This window comes from Schistocerca nitens, chromosome 2, assembly GCF_023898315.1.
Source record: "Schistocerca nitens isolate TAMUIC-IGC-003100 chromosome 2, iqSchNite1.1, whole genome shotgun sequence".
Taxonomy (NCBI): Eukaryota; Metazoa; Arthropoda; class Insecta; order Orthoptera; family Acrididae; genus Schistocerca; species Schistocerca nitens.
The window spans coordinates 878,899,997-878,920,744 of NC_064615.1; the positions used below are offsets into that span (position 1 = coordinate 878,899,997).

General features: G+C 43.8%; 1 protein-coding gene across 7 annotated transcripts in view; it reads right to left on the reverse strand.

The window, feature by feature from the left end:
* LOC126237173 (uncharacterized) overlaps positions 1 to 20,748 on the reverse strand; it is a 753,602-nt gene that overhangs the window by 154,815 nt on the left and 578,039 nt on the right. Inside the window, exon 1 of one of the 7 annotated variants that reach the window (XM_049947035.1) lies at positions 11,036 to 11,216. The exons of the other annotated variants lie outside the window; for them this stretch is intronic. Coding sequence (XP_049802992.1) covers positions 11,036 to 11,197 — 162 coding nt within the window. The 5' untranslated portion in view covers positions 11,198 to 11,216. Of the gene's footprint in view, positions 1 to 11,035; positions 11,217 to 20,748 lie in introns of those variants that run through there. 7 annotated transcript variants of the gene reach the window in all.

Consider the following 20,748-nt stretch of genomic DNA (forward strand, 5'->3'; position numbering starts at 1 on the left):
ATGTAATGGCAGTTTCGATCTGGCTCTTCAACTCTACTAGTTCTGTGGTCCTGTTGGTTCATAAACGTTGTCCTTAATGAAACTCCACAGGGAGAAGTCACATGGCGTCAAATCCGGTGAGGTCAGCTGGGAAGTGCTTAGTCGCAATATATTTGAGACCAGTCCAACGGCTCAATAGAATTTCATTCAGATATGCATGCACTTGGCGACTCCAGTGAAAGGCCCCCCGTCTTGTTGAAAAATAAAGTTGTCCTCGTTCAGCTCGGAAACAAATCGTTTTGTAATGTAGCAAGATACTGGTGACTGTTAACCGTGTTTCCATCAAACAAGAATGGGCAGAAAACAGATGAGCGGGTTATCACACAAAACACATTGACTTCGCGTGAATCTCCTACACGTTCAGTGTGCGTATGTGGGTTCGAACACTGAGTTTGTTTCCTTTCCACTAAGGTGGAAAGTCGCTTTATCACTGAACACTATGCGCTGTACGGAAATGTTATCATTGTCAAAAGCATTCGGAAGCTCGTCATAAAATGCCAGACGTTTGCGTTTCTTTTTTTTTTTTTTTTTTCCATGACGTACAGCTTGTAACAGCTGTAACTTGTACGGTTTCGTAACCAACCGACTTCTCAAAACGCACCAGCCGGCCGTTGTGGCCGAGCGGTTCTAGGCGCTTCAGTCCGGAACTGTGCGACCGCTACGGTCGCAGGTTCCAATCCTGCCTCGGGTATCGACGTATGTGATGTCAAATGGTTCAAATGGCTCTGAGCACTATGGGACTCAACTGCTGAGGTCATTAGTCCCCTAGAACTTAGAACTAGTTAAACCTAACTAACCTAAGGACATCACAAACACCCATGCCCGAGGCAGGATTCGAACCTGCGACCGTAGCGGTCTTGCGGTTCCAGACTGCAGCGCCTTTAACCGCACGGCCACTTCGGCCGGCCTATGTGATGTCCCTAAGTTAGTTACGTTTAAGTAGTTCTAAGTTCTAGGGGACTGATGGCCTCAGATGTTAAGTCCCATAGTGCTTAGAGCCATTTGAACCATTCGTCTGACATTTTCGTCAGAAACATGAAATCGGCCAGGACTCTTCCCTTTATATACACATCCTGTGTCTACAAACCGTCGATACTACTTGCGAATGTTCCAGCCATGGAGAGGATTAGTTTGGCACCTCAGCCTGAAACATCTTTGCACTGTAATCGCAAATTTACACTTCGCACACTCGAGAACATAAAATGATTTCCGTTGCGGAGTAGCCATTTTGCAACACGTGATGGTAAGAGGAAACAGAAGACAACCGACATCTAGCGGCAATGAATATTCCTCCAATAACCGAGCCTTGGCGCACGGATCGATAGTTTTGACAACATAATACTTCGTAATACACATATTCCTTTTGAAACACTTTGTATTACAATCTCCGGTTTCTCTCACAGTTTTTACCGTCTACACCTGCCTCTAGTACCATGGAATATGTTCCTTGATGTCTTAACATATGAAGAGTGAAAATGCCATACGCTCCAAGCACATTTTTCAAAAAATATTTTTTCAGCGCTGTTGTATTCTCTGTGCTCTGTTGCACGTCCGTAGACTTGTTTCAAGTGCCAACTCACGGAGAAAATGTTTCAAGCATTCGTTACTAGATGGCACACGTCTTCGTACCAAGCAATGCCTCCCTCTGGAGCAGCGAATGTCATGCGTCAACCTCTCTCCGTTTAATTAACGTACAGCCTGATTTGAAGAGGTAATACACAAGCTTTTGGTTAGTCGGCACACCTATTTGAGTCGTGAGAGATTTTTGCAATTATATAGACACGAAGAAAGGTAAGAAAGGTCTTCGTTCCACGAGATTTACACAAGATTGTTGAGTTAGCTAAAGCTATGGACCAATTCCACTTAATTTCAATGCATACAGCTGACTTCTTTGATTTTAAGGATGCTGCTGAAACACTGTTGTCAACGCAGTATGACCAAAGTGTCTCACAGTCAACTTACTCAAATACCTATTAAGACTGTTACAAAACGTCGATGGCCGTTCCCGGATATGTCTTCTTCCGGGCATACAACTGCTCGAAATATGCCCTGCGCTAGAGACGCATGCCGGTAGGACAGTACGTTATTCTGCTATGGGGAATATTCAGCTGCGCTTCCATGAGACCAGTGGTAGTAATTAAAGGCGGCGAGACCGCCGTCGACTACGTGAATTTTACTGAGGATCGTTCCATGCTCACATATCTTCCCCGACCTCGATGGCACCTTATAGCACAATAACCGTATCTCAAGGCCTATATCGCGCTCTCGTGGTTTTACGAGCACGACAGTGAACTCGCGTTGATGTTTCGGCCATCAAATTCGCCCGATCTGAACCCGGTGGAATACGTCTGGCATACAACATACATACACCACACACACACACACACACACACACACACACACACACACACAAGTACAAGCGCTGTTCGTCTAACAGGGGGACTACACGGCAGTCCTATTTTATATTTATGGTACGTGAAATTCAGTAGTCAAATATCATTGCTTCAAACCAGATGCAATTCGCGACTTTGAAATATCCTGAGTATCTTTAATTGGCTAAGTCTGGGACGATTTCCAATGCAAATATTTAAACAAGGGTACATGTTCTATTAGCATTTCTGTTAGGCGTAAAATACATAAAGACGAAAAAAGTATTGTACAAATGTTTTTTAATTTGAACAATCTTTGTTAACAAAATTTTAATAAAACATGGATAGTTAACCATTTGTATTTGCAATGAAAACAGGAATTTCGTGTGCGATTCGTAATTAGAAATAAGACGTGCGTTTTTCATAAAGAATGACAATTAGCATACACTTGATGAATTTTATATTTATGTATTCCACCTGAAAGAAAAAAAAAACGAAAACATTAATGACCAAAACGAGACTCCAACCAGTCCCGAGTCCTACCGATTTTTTGACCTCTATCCAATTTACGCTTCACGGAAATTCTCGTAAAACTTGCACCTCTGTTTAAAAATTTGCATCGGCGAGGAATAGGGCCCGGACCGGCCACCCACATGGCAGGTGAGCATTCTACCTCAATGCCCATGATCCATCGACAAATCTGCCTAGATTTAGCCAGTTACGAGTACGCGGAATACTTTAAGAGTCGATTTTCTCGATTATTTTTTAGAGTCGCATTGCTGCTTTGATCCCCTTGATGATGTTTCATTTCTGAACTTCATGTACCATAAATATAAGGAATTAAAGCAATCTGTTTGTTGTGTGGTCCCCTTAAAGACATTTTCGATTCGTTAGCACGTAAATACCTTCGGGAATTTTCAAGTATTTTCTCTCCTTATCGTACTTCACGAAATCCTTATTTTTTGGACCCTAATTATTTACTCGATCTTCGCACGTCGTTTTAAATGATTGTGGACATTAAGTTCGTTCACATACGGCATTGCAACGCTCACATAGCTTACATATAGATTAGTTTTGGCTTCCATCGTTCCCAAAAGCTGCCCCACATTTAGCATACTGAAATATATAAAAATATTTATTTTCCGCTTGTAAATTTAGTTATATGCTCAGAATAAGCAGTTTTTTTAAGAAGAATTTGCGGAAACTATTCAAACGTTAACGTATCTACTTTTGTATATGACATGTGAAGTATATTACAACACACAGAGTCAATGTCCCCCCTCTGGTCGGCCGAAGTGGCCGAGCGGTTCTAGGCGCTACAGTCTGGAACCGCGCGACCGCTACGGTCGCAGGTTAGAATCCTGCCTCGGGCATGGATGTGTGTGATGTCCTTAGGTTAGTTAGGTTTAGGTAGTTCTAAGTTCTAGGGGACTGATGACCTGAGAAGTTAAGTCCCATAGTGCTCTCTCCGGCGATACACACCGCATAAGGTGGTGCTGTGAAGTCCTATTCGACAGCAGTCGAGATCAAATCTTAAATGTTTTCCCAGAACTTTTATCGCCGTGGACACCATCGACATCTACATCATACTCCGCAAACCACCTAATGGTGCGAGGTGGAGGGTACTTTCGTACCACTAATTGAGCCCTCCTACCCTGTTCCACTCGCGAATAGCGCATGGGAGGAATGATTGTCGGTAAGCTTTCATCTTGGCTCTAATTTCTCGAATTTTCTCCTCGTGGTCATTATGCAAGGCGTATGTAGGGGGTTCATGACATAGTAACATGTTGTCCGATTCTTCCTGAAAAACGCGTTCTCGAAATTTCAATAGTAAGTCTCTCTCCGATTCAGAACGCCTCTCTTGTACAGTCTGGCAATTGAGTTTGTTGGGCATCTCGGTAACGCTCTAGAGCCGAGTAAGCGATCCCATGACGAAACGTGCCGCTCTTCGTTGGATCTTCTCCATGTCTTCCATCAGTCCTATCTGGTAGGGGTCCCAGGTAGATGAACAATATCCAAGAAAGGATCTAACAAGCCCCTGATAATCCGCTTCCTTCGTGAATGAGTTACATTTCCTTAAGATTCTTCCTTTGAATGTGAGTCTGGCATCTGGTTTTCCCACTATTTGCTTTATACCGTCATTCCACTTCAGGTCGCACCGGATAGTTATTCCTATATATTTTACGGCAGGTACTGTTTGTTTCCAGCGGTTTGTCACCGATAGTGTAGGGATTTCTTTTCCTATGTATGCGCAGTATGTTACATTTATTGACATGCAGGGTCAACTGCCAGAACCTGCAAGAGGGTGGTCCATTGATCGTGACCGGGCCAAATATCTCACGAAATAAGCGTCAAAAGAAAAAACTACAAAGAATAAAATTTGTCTAGCTTGAAGGGGGAAACCATATGGCGCTATGGTTGGCCCGCTAGATGGCGCTGCCATATGTCAAACGGATAACAACTGCCTTTTTTAAAATAGGAACTTCCATTTTTATTACATATTCGCGTAGTACATAAAGAAATATGAATGTTTTAGTTGGACCACTTTTTTCGTTTTGTGATAGATGGCGCTGTAATAGTCACAAACGTATGGCTCACAATTTTAGACGCACATTTGGTAACACATAGGTTTTTTAAATTAAAATACAGAACGTAGGTACGTTTGAACATTTTATTTCGGTTGTTCCAATGTGATACATGTGCCTTTGTGAACTTATCATTTCTGAGAACGCATGCTGTTACAGCGTGATTACCTGTAAATACCACATTAATGCAATAAATGCTCAAAATAATGTCCGTCAACCTCAGTGCATTTGGCAATACGTGTAACGACATTCCTCTCAACAGCGAGTAGTTCGCCTTCCGTAATGTTCGCACATGCATTGACAATGCGCTGACGCATGTTGTCAGACGTTGTCGGTGGATCACGATAGCAAATATCCATCAACTTTCCCCACAGAAAGAAATCCGGGGACGTCAGATCCCGTGATCATGCGGGCCATGGTATGGTGCTTCGACGACCAATCCACCTGTCATGAAACATTCTATTCAATACCGCTTCAACCGCACGTGCCGGACATCCATCATGTTGGAAGTACATCGCCATTCTGTCATGCAGTGAAACATCTTGTATTAACATCGGTAGAACTTTACGTAGGAAATCAACATACATTGCACCATTTAGAAATGCCATCGTTAAAATGGGGGCCAATTATCCTTCCTCCCATAATGCCGTGCCATACATTAACCCGCCAAGGGCATTGTGATCGCAATAGCCACACATCAACACGATATCGACCTTTTCCGCAATTGGTAAACGGTCCATTTTAACACATTTTAACACGGGTAATGTATAACGAAGCAAATACCGTCCGCACTGGCGGAATGTTACGTGATACCAGGTAGTTATACGTTTGTGACTATTCAAAATGGCTCTGAGCACTATGGGACTCAACTGCTGAGGTCATTAGTCCCCTAGAACTTAGAACTAGTTAAACCTAACTAACCTAAGGACATCACAAACAACCATGCCCGAGGCAGGATTCGAACCTGCGACCGTAGCGGTCTTGCGGTTCCAGACTGCAGCGCCTTTAACCGCACGGCCACTTCGGCCGGCTTGTGACTATTACAGCGCCATCTGTCACAAAGCGAAAAAAGTGGTCCAACTAAAACATTCATATTTCTTTACGTACTACACGAATATGTAATAAAAAATGAGGGTTCCTATTTAAAAAAAACGCAGTTGATATTCGTTTTACCTATGGCAGCGCCATGTAGCGGGCCTATATATATTGTAAACAGTAACAGTAACAGTCCTACCACAGTTCCTTGGGGTACACCGGAAATTAGCTTTACATCTGTCGATTTTGTTGCGATTTTGCACCACTCACCATTCGCCCCAACGATTTCTTCTACTTGACGTAGACGAGCTCACCGTTGCAAAAACCCATTTAATAATTATAAAAAAGCCACGCTCTTGACCTCTACCTGACTGACTACGACCATTCACCTCACTGAAACACTAAAATACCTACAATTAACACTCTTTGAATATCTTTGAAGCCTCACCTAGTAATTGTTAGAACAGGAGCGCACACTACACTAAAACTACTAAGCAACCAAACATGCTTACTAAATTTCACCTATCTCATCAGTAGCATCCTTAGCTATGCCAATGTTGCATTCGCGTAGCTTCCAAGTCTTACTACTCCCTTCAAGTTCTTGAAACCATACGCACTCCGCATTGCTTCTCGTATGCTGTACTAGCCGATAAATTTCCCGCACTCCTTCGAATACCTGAAACAACTTGTTTTATCCAACATCTCCCGTAAGTTTAAATTCCACCACTCCACTTCATCGCCTGTAGTTGAGAAGCCTGGACTGCTACCGTGCCTATACCAGAAAAGCCTATTGTCTCCAATCGTTTTGGAATGAAATCATTTTGGGTGTTAGGCGCCGTCATTGCGATACACTAAAAGAACTACAAAAGCTGCGTCTCGTACGTCTTAGCAGGGATCCTCTTTAGGACGAGCAGTTGAGAGGACCATCGCAAATACTGTCGAACGTCAGTTTTGTAGTCGTTGTAGTGCAGTCGTTTTCAACCTGAGGGATGTTATCCCCTGTGGGATAAAATGAAATTTTCTGAGGTGTAAAAACTAAACGGTTCGATTCTGTTTCAGTCGCTAAACTAATTATTTTCAAAAGATCATTACTATCATTACAATTTCGAAAAAGTAATACTGATTATATAAGATATCAATAATTACTTCTCAATTGGTAGCATTAATGCAGCGGAAGTTACAAGTTCCTCGCATAGTCCACCCACTCCACATATGTTTTGTGCTTTGTCCTGGACATGGCTGACGAGAAAAGTGAGACATATACGTAAAAATGCCAAACATCTCAAGAAAATGTCTTCTCCATGTTTGTAGATAGTACCTGCAGTAGTACATAAATTGCTTCATTACTCGCTTCGAAACAGATAAATGAATTAACTGACAGCAGGACACAGCCGTAACTACATAAGGGCTATTATAGTGTACACCGTATTATTATTACCACTATTACTATTAGTGCCTGTGGTCAGACATAAAGCATTAACTGCCTGAAGTCTTCCAATTTCTGTCAGCTCAAAAGTAAAAGTGCAGCTATTAATTGATTTACGAACATTAAGTATAGTGCACATATTTTAACTTGGTTGATTTTTAAATCGGGGCCGGCCGCGGTGGTCTAGCGGTTCTGGCGCTGCAGTCCGGAACCGCGGGACTGCTACGGTCGCAGGTTCGAATCCTGCCTCGGGCATGGGTGTGTGTGATGTCCTTAGGTTAGTTAGGTTTAAGTAGTTCTAAGTTCTAGGGGTCTTATGACCTAAGATGTTGAGTCCCATAGTGCTCAGAGCCATTTTTTAAATCGGGTTGTAGTGTGCAGGTCCAGTAAATGCCACAATGGAGAGGGGTAAAGCAGGGGAAGTACGTTTTCTACCCTCGCTGTAGATAGTTAGCTTTCTTATACGAGAAGTAGTTGTGGCACATGCGATGCACCATGAATTCGTTCCTTATTCAAACACACACACACACACACACACACACACACACACACACACACACACACAAACACACACACACATGTGCTCCCGCGCGCAAACACAAACTAAATAACATTCATTTTTCAACATTTTAAAAATAAGTGCTTCTAGAGAGGTATTTCGTTCTACAGTTTAGTTAGGTGCTTAAGTTGGTGGATAATGTGGACGAAGAGGGGCGAGGGTACTACCTATTTCTAATTGCTCTCAGGGTTGGTAACCATTGTTTTAGAGTTTGACAGCGACACAGCCTAACACTCAAAAGTAGTTTACTCTCATGTAGTACCATCAGTGGCGTAGGAAAGCAACAGAAAGACTTGAAAATAAATAAATCGCCAAGTTCGAATAAAATCCCAGTTCGGTTTTATAGAGGGTAGTCTACGGCACTAGCCCCTTACATAGCTTGCATTTATCGCGAAACTCTCGCCCAGCGCAAAGTCCCAAGCGACTGGAAAAAAGCGCACGTGATTTCTCTCTAGAAGAAGGGTAAAAGAACGAACCCGCCGGATTACAGATCAATATGCTTTACATCGCTTTGCATCAGAATTTTTTAGCATATTCTGAGTTCCACTATAATAAATTATCTTGACGCAGAAAATCTTCTGTCCACAAATTAGCACGGATCTAGAAAGCAACTCGCGTGAAACTCAGTTTATCTTTTTCTTACACAATACCCTACGAACCGTGAATGAAGGGCAACATACAGATTCCATATTCTTTGATTTCCGGAAAACGTTGGCGCAGTACCACACTCCAGACTGTAACCTAAGGAATAAGTTTTCAGATTTGAGAGCGGCTCGAAGAAATAGAACCTAGTACGTTATCATAGATGGCGAGTGTTCATCAGAGAGAAGGTTTCGTCAGTAGTGGCCCCGGAATGTGTGACACAACCGCTAACGTTCCCTAAGTACATAAATGATGTGACACACAGGGTGAGCAGCAAGCTGATACTGCTTGCTGATAACGCTTTAGTGTACGGGAAAGTGTGGTCGTTGAGTAACTGTAGGAGGATGTAAGATAACTTGGGAGAATTTCTCTTTGGTGTGACGAACGGGAGCTTATTTTAAATACACAAAAGTGCAGGCTAATTGATATAAGTAGGAAGAAAGATCCTGTAGTGTTCGAATGTGGTATGTCCGCTGTTTCACGAAAATATCTAGGCGTAACGTTGAAAAGCGAAATAAAACGGAACGAGTACATAATGCCTATTATAGGGAGGGCGAATGATCGACTTTGGTTTATAGGGGCGTCTACTACAAAGACGGATTTTGTAGTTGTAAGAGAAGGCAAGATGACTCAAATGAAAATGGAAACAAGGCACAACTTGGCTAAGAGAAAGATCATTTGCATTGGGTTATCCTTGTTTCCATTTTCTTGATTTCATTTAAGTCATCTTTTGAAGACATTATTCATTCCATTCAACCGATCTTATAAGTACTTTGCCTTATCAAAAATAGTGTGATAAAAAATGCTATACGTGCACCAAGAGCTAACAGCAGGACGTGATATTTTACGGTTCGATTCCTTAACTGGCAGTTATTAATCCAATTGTTAAGCCACAATGGTTAGCGAAAATCTCGGGAAGAAGATAAAAATATGTCGCTTAAGGGGCACACTAACATTAAATACAAAGAAATAGATGATCGACGCACTAAACGCTATACTTAAAAATACGAGAGGGGACCAGTACTTAACGCAACGCCTCTGTTTTCTGAAAGCAGGTTGGTTTTAATCAGGATTACAATACACCATAGTATTCCTCGCTCTTTTGGCTGCAAAACCCATCTTTTCAACATTGAACATTTTCAACATTGAATCTCAATGTAGACAAGTGTAATGTGCTGCGAATACATAGAAAGAAAGATCCCTTATCATTTAGCTACAAAATAGCAGGTCAGCAATTGGAAGCAGTTAATTCCATAAATTATCTGGGAGTACGCATTAGGAGTGATTTAAAATGGAATGATCATATAAAGTTGATCGTCGGTAAAGCAGATGCCAGACTGAGATTCATTGCAAGAATCCTAAGGAAATGCAATCCGAAAACAAAGGAAGTAGGTTACAGTACGCTTGTTCGCCCACTGCTTGAATACTGCTCAGCAGTGTGGGATCCGTACCAGATAGGGTTGATTGAAGAGATAGAGAAGATCCAACGGAGAGCAGCGCGCTTCGTTACAGGATCATTTAGTAATCGCGAAAGCGTTACGGAGATGATAGATAAACTCCAGTGGAAGACTCTGCAGCAGAGACGCTCAGTAGCTCGGTACGGGCTTTTGTTAAAGTTTCGAGAACATACCTTCACCGAAGAGTCAAGCAGTATATTGCTCCCTCCTACGTATATCTCGCGAACAGACATGAGGATAAAATCAGAGAGATTAGAGCCCACACAGAACCATACCGACAATCCTTCTTTCCACGAACAATACGAGACTGGAATAGAAGGGAGAACCGATAGAGGTACTCAAGTTACCCTCCGCCACACACCGTCAGGTGACTTGCGGAGTATTGATGTAGATGTAGAATGAATAAATGTAGCCTTACCCACTTAAGTTCTAGAAAATTCCGCAAATACTAAGAAACAGACTTACAATGAAATTAATAAAAAGAGTGGTCCACAGATTCAGTACAGTCTAGGAATTAATGGTATGAACATCAAACTGGAGGGCCATTCTCTAGCTTTCGTCACTGAACACATGTAGGAAGCGAACCTTATTGTGAATGTGTTGGAGTAACACCAGGAGATTAAAATCATATTTTCTTAACATGTAGGCCGTATGCAAACCGGCAAGGAGATTTACTACAACAGTTAATGAGATGTCATGAACCGTTACTCATCAATATAGCATTTCTCCTTCATCAAAACGATATAGCGAGTTTAAAAATATAATGAAAAAATGCAGCCTTACCTCAGAACGTCGTAAAAAGTTCATAAAACACTAAGAGATGGTTGTACGGCGTGCAGTCCAACAGGAAAAAAAAATATTTTAAAGAAGGAGGTCTCGCAGTTCCTGCAAAATCTAGCAGCTAGTAGTGTCCACAGCCATACCTCGTGCCCGCGGAGCCCTGCACCTCGCCGGCCGACTCCGTTCCGTTGCGGCCGTGATACGTTATCGCCGTTTGTAGGTGGCAGGTGGAAATACTGCACGAGTAAGAGTGGTAGCGTAAATCCCAGCAGGCTGTCAGCGACTAGACGGACCGCTCCGTCCATTGGCTGTGTCGGCGCGGCGCCCGACTCGAGGCTTCTGGCTGCAACAGCGCTGCCACTGCTCGCGAGCGATGACGCGTTATCGCCGCTGCGATAGCCCAACCCTAGCCCCGCATGTGGCTAATGAAATGGCCGGATGCTGGGTCCTCGGCCAGCGAGCTGGGCATCATCTACCAACCGCTCACTTCCAACTACACCAGTCCAGGCACAGAGCAATTTTCAATTTATTATCTCTCTCCCCGTCTTTTATCCTCTACTCAGGAGATTTGGATGGACTTTGTAGAACACTACCTTATTCTTTTCGTTCAAATATCGGAGCTAGTTGGGAGTGGGGCAGTAGGAGTCAAAGTGACAATATTTAAGAGGGAAATTCAAGTTGATAAGAACCGAAGAATCAGACAAATTTTTAATTATCTCTGAGAAAATGTTGTGGTGTAGCCACAAAAAAAAGTTCCTATAACATTTAAAGTCTATCCATTCTACTAAAAATTTACGATGGAGCTAAAAAACGAGGGCCAGCTACCGTTCCTCGACGTGTTAGTTAATAGAAGATCGGCAGATCTCTGAGTCACAGTTTATACACAGTGTATTGTACAGGTGTCAAATGTCAGTTTGTCGGATGGTGTTCCACGTCTGTTACACTTGGTCGGTCAATACAGGGACGGTCAATCCTGTATGTACACTACTGGCCATTAAAATTGCTACACCAAGAAGAAATGCAGATAATAAACGGGTATTCATTGGACAAATATGTTATACTAAAACTGACATGTGATTACATTTTCACGCAATTTGGGTGCATAGATCCCGAGAATTCAGTACCCAGAACAACCACCTCTGGCCGTAATAACGGCCTTGATACGCCTGGGCATTGAGTCAAACAGAGCTCGGATGGCGTGCACAGGTACAGCTGCCCATGCAGCTTCGACACGATACCACAGTTCATCAAGAGTAGTGACTGGCGTATTGTGACGAGCCAGTTGCTCGGCCACCATTTACCAGACGTTTTCAATTGGTGAGAGATCTGGAGAATGTGCTGTCTAGGGCAGCAGTCGAACATTTTCTGTATCCAGAAAGGCCCGTACAGGACCTGCAACATGCAGTAGTGTATTATCCTGCTGAAATGTAGGGTTTCGCAGGGATCGAATGAAGGGTAGAGCCACGGGTCGTAACACATCTGAAATGTAACGTCCACTGTTCAAAGTGCTGTCAATGCGAACAAGAGGTGACCGAGACGTGTAACCAATGGCACCCCATACCATCACGCCGGGTGATACGCCAGTATGGCGATGACGAATACACGCTTCCAATGTGCATTCATCGCGATGTCGCCAAACACGGATGCGACCATCATAATGCTGTAAACAGAACCTGGATTCATCCGAAAAAATGACGTTTTGCCATTCGTGCACCCAGGTTCGTCGTTGAGTACACCATCGCAGGCGCTCCTGTCTGTGATGCAGCATCAAGGGTAACCGCAGCCATGGTCTCAGAGTTGATAGTCGATGCTGCTGCAAACGTCGTCGAACTGTTCGTACAATGGTTGTTGCCTTGCAAACGTCCCCATCTGTTGACTCAGGGATCGAGACCTGGCTGCACGATGCGTTACAGCCATGCGGATAAGATGCCTGTCATCTCGACTGCTAGTGATACGAGGCCGTTGGCATCCAGCACTGTGTTCCGTATTACCCTCCTGAACCCACCGATTCCATATTCTGCTAACAGTCATTGGATCTCGACCAACGCGAGAAGCAATGTCGCGATACGATAAACCGCAATCGCGATAGGCTAAAATCCGACCTTTATCAAAGTCGGAAACGTTATGGTACGCATTTCTCCTCCTTACTCGAGGCATCACAACAACGTTTCACCAGGCAACGCTGGTCAACTGCTGTTTGTGTATGAGAAATCATTGTAAACTTTCCTCATGTCAGCACGTTGTAAGTGTCGCCACCGGCGCCAACCTTTTGTGAATGCTCTGAAAAGCTAATCATTGGCATATCACAGCATCTTCTTCCTGTCGGTTAAATTTCGCGTCTCTAGCACGTCATCTTCGTGGTGTAGCAATTTTAGTGGCCAATAGTGTAGATGACACTGGAGTTGTCGTGCAATGATGTACCGTACACGCTCGATTGGAGACAGATCTGGTGATCGAGCAGGCCAAGGAACACGTTGGGCTATAACAGCGGTTTCAGGGCGAGCGTTATCCTGTTGGAAAACGCTCCCTGGAATGCTGATATTGAATGGCAGCACAACAAGCCGAAACACCAGACTGACTTACATATCTGCAGTCAGGGTGCATGGGATAACCACGAGAGTGTTCCTGCTGTCATACAAAATCGCATCCCAGAACATAACTCCAGGTGTAAGTCCGGTGTGTCTAGCACACAGACAGGTTGGTTGCTGGCCCTCAACGGACGTCCATTTAACCAGCACACAGCCATCACTGGCACCCGGGTAGAACAAGCTTTCATTGGAAAAATAAATCGGACCTCCACACTTCCCTCCAATGAGCTCTCTCTTGACACGACTAAAGTCGCAAATGGCGATGGTTTGGCGTCAGTGGAATGCACGGTAAAGGGCATCTGGCTCGGAGCTGTCCTTGAAGTAACAGATTTGTTGTAGTTCATTGCGTCACTGTGGTGCCGACTACTGCTCAAATTGCTACTGCAGATGCAGTACGATGCACCAGAGCCATATGCCGAATACGATGGTCTTCCTTCTCGGTAGTGCCAACTGATCGTCCGGAACCCGGTCTTCTTGCGGCCAAACATTCTCGTGATAGTGGCTATATTCCTACCAAGTCTTCCTGCAGCATTGCAGAAGGAGCATCCCGCTTCTCGTAGCCCTGGCACACAACCTCGTTCAAATTCAAACAGATGTTGATAATGACGTCTTTGTCACCTTAAAGGCATTTTTGACTAACATTAACTCACGACATCCAACCTCAAAGATAACTAACGCTCATGAACGTTACACCGTGTACTTAAAGCAAACAGACCTCGGAATGCCCAATGATAATGACCGACGGCCGTGTCATTCTCTGCCCATGGGCATCACTCGATTCGGATATGGAGGGGCACGTGGTCACCACACCGCTCTTCCCGCCGTTGTCGACTTTCGCGACCGGAGCCGCTACTTCTCGATCAAGTAGCTCCTCAACTGGCCTCATAAGGGCTGAGTGCGCCCGCTTGCAGACAGCGCTCAGCAGATCGAACGGTCACCCATCCAAGTGTTAGCAAGCCCGATAGCGCTTAACTTCGGTGATCTGGCGGGGACTGGTGTCACCACTGCAGCAAGACCGCAACTTCAGCGGAAGGGCCGGCCGGGTGGACGAGCGGTTCTAGGCGCTTCAGTCTGGAACCGTGCGACCGCTACGGTCGCAGGTTCGAATCCTGCCTCGCGCGTGGATGTGTGTGATGTCCTTAGGTTAGTTAGGTTTAAGTAGTTAAGTTCTAGAGGACTGATGACCTCAGATGTTAAGTCCCATAATGCTCACAGCCATCTCATCAACGGAAGGCATGAGGTTTTACTTTATTACCTCTTTACTACTTAGTCTATTCGCAACGCATTTTGCAGGCAGTACCTGTATATATCACAGAATTTAGCTGCAAAATTGTATCACTGTATGACACATAGTTCAGGAGATATGAGGTCATAAACTTCGAGATGGATGAAAAACTAGGTTCTGCTTAAAATGAAGCGCAAATTATTTTTAAGATTCATTCACATAAAGTGTGCTACAAATGTTAAAATATGGTGAGACCGCAATTTACTGTATGGGTATCTGGCGCATCCAAGAATTCGAATGCAACTAATGTAAAACTGTAATAGCTCCCGACGGAATAGGGGCGATATGGATTCGGATAGTATCACAGAGGCCATTAGTATCAACTAAAATACTATCCTCTACAAGATTTCTCTTCGTAAGATGATTCGTTTATGTTGTGGGTGCCTGAAAAGTATTTATACGATGGAAAAGGTTCGAAAGATAATCCTAGTCGTGCAAAAAACGCTTGGTTTGATAAGCGGAAGCCAGTTGATCGATATGATTTCGTCAAAATGAGAGGGTTCCGACATCGGCGAAGAAAAGTCAATTTCAATATTAAAAAACACAATTTGAAACTTTAAACGCTTGTTTTTTCAAAACAACACTTTTCAAGTTGATGGGAGCTATAACTCGTAAAATATACACGCAATTACATTACACCGTTTTATGACTCGTGAGTCGGCGTTTTTTTATATAGTACGTAGGATTTTTGCGATATATTTTAATTTTGACTTCTTATACACGTCTTCATAACCTGTATTTTGTCGAAAACATTGACTTTAGTTCACAGTGCCGATTTTTAAGATATCCCTACGTAAACGTTAGACAATATAATCAGCTTTAAGGCAGTTTTTTTTTTTTTTTTTTTTTTTTTTTTTTTTTTTTTTTTTTTTTTTTTTAAAGCTTCGTTCTACGTTGAAGATAGTGGCGTTCAGTGCTCCCACCAACCCCCCTCGCACTCTGCAACGGCCTGTCGTCGATGTGGTGTAGTGTCATTTGGTTACAAGATTTTTACTTAAAAAATATGTAACACAGACTGAAAGGTGTACAATGAAAATCTGAAGTCATTTTTGTAATTCGTTTGTTATTTCATTGAAACAATCATGAAAATAGCTTCTAAAATCGAGCGTCACTCTGGTCTACCTCCTTCAAGTTAAATATTTAACGCATTAACTCATTTACGAAGTAATCAGACGTTTGAGCAGTTTTGTACATGGGAGTTCGACTATTTAGAGAATCAAGGGTTTAGTGGGCAGTTATAAATAGCGGTGCGAGCCAACAGCAGGTCACAGCGTGGTTGGAATCAGGAAACGATTGCACACAACAGAGCAACTTGCAGCACCTGAGGAAGAAGACGAATGGGTCGCTCGTCGAAACATTGTGCGTAAAATGGAAGCAACTACCCTACTGAACACACGGATGTACACCATTAACTTAGATTCAAGGCACACGACCATCCTACAGCTGTTCAGCGTAACAGTGGACTGTGATTGCGTCGCTTATTTACCCACGAGTGTGATTGGACCGCTTCCGAAGCATTACCAAAGGAAAAAGTCCGATCGAGTCATAGCTTACCTACTCTTACATCTACAGTAACACTCCGCAAACCAATGCGTCCAATTATTTTACTACGCAGAGTTAACGAGTCGAATGCAGTTTCCATTATTTCGTTCCTGCATCGATGAAAGATAGGGCCTCCTGCTGCAAAGAAAAATCTGGAGTCACATGGCATATTTCACAACGAAGGTTTTCAGGAGCGCTGGTTCAGTTTTGTTTATATCGTAGTCAGTACGTGTTACATGATGCACGAAGAACATGATTTCTTTATTCATCATTGCTTGTATTTAGAACTTCTCTATTACGTTTTGCTACTAATTTTAGCTATCACGCTCATCGTTCGGCTACACATGTGTTACAAGGCATATCAGGATCGCAAGGATGGTATAATTGTTATGTGTAATTTCAAATGCAAATTGATCAAAAAATACATTCAGAGACTAACTGATATACGTCATTATACTGTACAGTACATATGACGACAAAGCTATAGCATGTATGTGGCTTCTCTTCGCAAAACAACCTTTATACGGATCGAACTGTTAATGATAGCAATTGGGTAGAGCTGGATAATGTCAGCTGTAAATGTAGTTGAAATGAGCGCATTATAATCGGTCTAAATAAACATCTATACTCTGCAGGCTGGCCGAAGGTGTATGGTGGGAGTCATCATTCACGAATGGCGCGTGAGAACGACGACTATTGGCAAACTTCCGTATGAGATTCATTTTCTGATTGTCTCGTTCTATTCATTTCATGACATGTGTGTGAGAGAACATATGTCTGACTCTTGGCCGGAGTGGCCGAGCGGGTCTAGGCGCTTCAGTCTGGAACCGCGCGACCGCTATAGCCGCAGCTTCCAATCCTGCCTCGGGCATGGATGTGTGTGATGTCCTTAGGTTAGTTAGGTTTAAAAGTAGTTTAAGTTCTAGGGGACTGATGACCTCAGATGCTAAGTCCCATAGTGCTCGGAGCCATTTGAACCATTTGTCTGACTCTTCTTGGAACGTAAGCTCTCTGAACGAGAGGAATAAACATTTCCGTGATACTCAACATCTCTACCACTGGGTGTTTTTGAGCATCTCCGTAAAACTCTCGCGCTTACTAAACGATCCCGTGATGAAACGCGACCCTCTTCTCTGGATTTTTCTATCTCTTCAATTAATCGGACCTGGTAACGGTTATAAACTCCTGAGCGATACTCAACAATTTCTCAAGAGAGTGTTTTGCAAGGTACTCCTTCCGTGGCTACGTTAGATTTCCCTCACCATTCATCAAATGAATATTAGGCTGTCCCCTGTATACTGATCGGCCAGAACATCATGACTACCGACCTACTATCGATATAAACCCGTCTAGACGATAGCAGAGTCAACTGGCGAGGAATGACCGCTAGTCAGACGCATGCTTGGTGCATGTAGTATCAGTGAGCGTTCTGTCCGTGCTCATTACAGATGTCGGACGTCCTAGGCTGGGCAGACTGGTGAAACGGGACATTTGGCGAACTGTGGCGGAACTAACATCAGACTTTAATGCTGAGTAGAGTACAAGTGTGTCTGAACACACAGTGCACCGAACACCCGTAACGACTGGCCTCCGCAGCCGACGACCCATGCATGTGCCAATGTTTACACCACGACATTGGCAATTAGTACTGAAATGGGCACGTGACAACCGGTGCTGGACGTTGGCGCAGTGGCACAGCGTTGCATGGTCTGATGAACCCCGAGACATTCTTCACCATACCGATCGGAGGCCAAGAATCCGTCGTCTTTTAGAGGAACAACTCCTTGACATACGTACTGCACGACGGAGACAAGCTGGCGGCGGGCTCCATTATGCTCCGGGGAACATTCACGTGGGCATCCATTAGTGCAGTGGAGCTCGTGCAAGACACCATGACGACCAAGGAGTATAGTACGCTGGTTGCAGAGCACGTACACGCCTTCATGACGATCATGTTCCTCGACAGCAGTGGCGTTTTTGAACAACATAATGTGCCATGACACAAGACCAGGAGTGTGATGCAGTGGTTCGAGGAACACAATGGCGAGTTCCAATTAATTTGCTGAGCCCTCAACTCGAAAGATCTGAACCCGATCGAAAATATCTGGGATGTGATTGAACGTGCTGTCGGAGTTCATCGCCCCCCTTCCCGGAATTTACGGGATTAGGTGACGTGTGTGTGCAGATTTGGTGCCATATCCCTCCAGCGTCCCACCAAGGTCTCATTGCTTCCATGCCTCGATGCGTCGCTACGGAACTACCGCCTATTAAGTAGGTTATCGTAATGTTGTGGCTGACCAGTGTGTTTCCTACAACTAGTTACATGTGGACGTTCTGCCTCTTGTCGTTGCGGAGGAATACTCTTAGGTGTCTCACGGGTGCGGTTTCCAGCGATTTATGGTCATTAGTGTAATCGAATAGTATCGCGCACTTTCACGTGGGGTAAACGAGATGTAAACCGATGGTGTTCACAAATTCCGTCCCTGTAAGGGGGAGGAGCGGGGGGAGGGATAGTTACAGAAAAGGCATTCGGCCACCCTCTACCACTAATATAGCCAAATCTACAAATTAGCATTCCTACCAAATAGTTCAAATGGCTCTAAGCACTCTGGAACTTGACATCTGAGGTCGTCAGTCTCCTAGACTTAGAACTACGTAAACGTAACTAACCTAAGGACATCACGCACATCCATGCCCGAGAAAGGATTCGAACCTGTGACCGTAGCAGCAGCGCGGCTCCGGACTGTAAACATTCCTACCCCGTGAAGAAACGACAGTGTAATAGAACAGTAATGGGCCATTTCACTTACTATTTGTTCGTGAAACCTTACATTTATTTGCGTCGATGGTCAGCAGCAAGTTTCCATTCATCGTAGTTTTCCGGTGCTGCCACTCTCGCACGGATAAGACCTACGTCAGCGAAAGCTTCACGGGACTTCAGATGTTGACCAGTGTGCTCTTTTAAGAGGTGACTAATATTTTGTCCTTTGAGCTTATTAATCATGCAGCACCACTCGTACAAAATGCAGTTGCGTCAATCCCTTCATCACATCGTACCTATCAGGTAAAAACCAAGCCAGGCAATGGAACGGTTAAGACACTCGCCTCGTATCCAGATGTCGCGGGGTCAGTCAGTTGGATTTCTACCCATCACTATAGGCGAACGTCAGGCTCGTTACTGTAAAACTAACTACAGCAGATCTCTGATCGCAGCTTTCTACGTTTGAACTGGTGTGTGGTATTTTTATTTTTACTTTTTTATTTATTTATTTTTAGCACTTTTCATTCCGTCCCCTTAAAGAGGAAGGGCGTCCCTCACTACAGCTTGCGTTACTGAGGGCGTGCGGCGGACTTACATCCCCTGCTCCCGCCAGCCGTTTCCTCCGTAGTCCGCCCCCATGCCCACACGTGGGCGGTCGAGATGCTAGCGTCGGCAATGTGGTAGCATTGATGTAGGTGCTCTGTCCGCCCTGGTTACTAGATCGTTTTGCTTGCTGAGAGTCTTCTTAATTAAACTCAGTGCTGGTTCCCAAGCCTTGCTAAGATTATAGTCGCAATCTCGGTTGGTGAAATCGTCCTGTTCCGAAATACTGTAGCCTCTCTAACGACTGTGTTCCAGTGTTAGGAAGTCTGTGTCAAGATCCTAGTACGTTCGTATCACTCGCGTATTTCTCTGACAGTGCTCTGCGAACTTATTGGTATACAACATCCCAGTGCGCCTCTGGTGTACTCGGCAATGATCTTCAACGGTGCGCATTGTCTGTCCAATAGATCTCTTTCCACATTGGCAAGGAATATGGTATCGCCGGCCTTCCGTAAATCTGGATCATCTTTGACACTTCCGAATAAGACTCGTGTTTTATTGGGCGGGAGAAATACAGTTTTTACCCAGGGTTTTGACGTAAAACCACTGACCTTTTCAGGCATGTCCTCACCTCCACGTATTTTCTGTTTAATGGAGAATACTATGAACAAATACTAACCATTAGTATTTCAAAGAAGGGTTACGGTAGTTGTTTGGGTGGTATCACTGTGACAATCTAGCTTAAAATGAAAATGACAAATGTTTTTAACTAATCTCTTTTACCTTACATCCAATGATGATATCTATGACTGAAACCGGTAGATGATATGTACCGTATGTTAAATAAAACAGCCGATGGTTAAAATGCATTTTCTAAGGAAATGAAAACACGTGCATTTTTCATAAAAATAATAATTAGAATATTAATTAGCATATATTTAATAAGTTTGACCTGGAATCGAACCGAGACTATCCACATGAGCACTCTACCACAGAGCCAGGCAGCTCGTCGTAAAAAAATTACATTCTTTTTGCAAATTAAGCATGGTCGGGAAACTTCAAAGTCGATTTTCCGGAGAATTTTTGAGAGTTGCATCGAACTGCTTTGGGAGAGGTATTTTTGATATCCAAACTTCA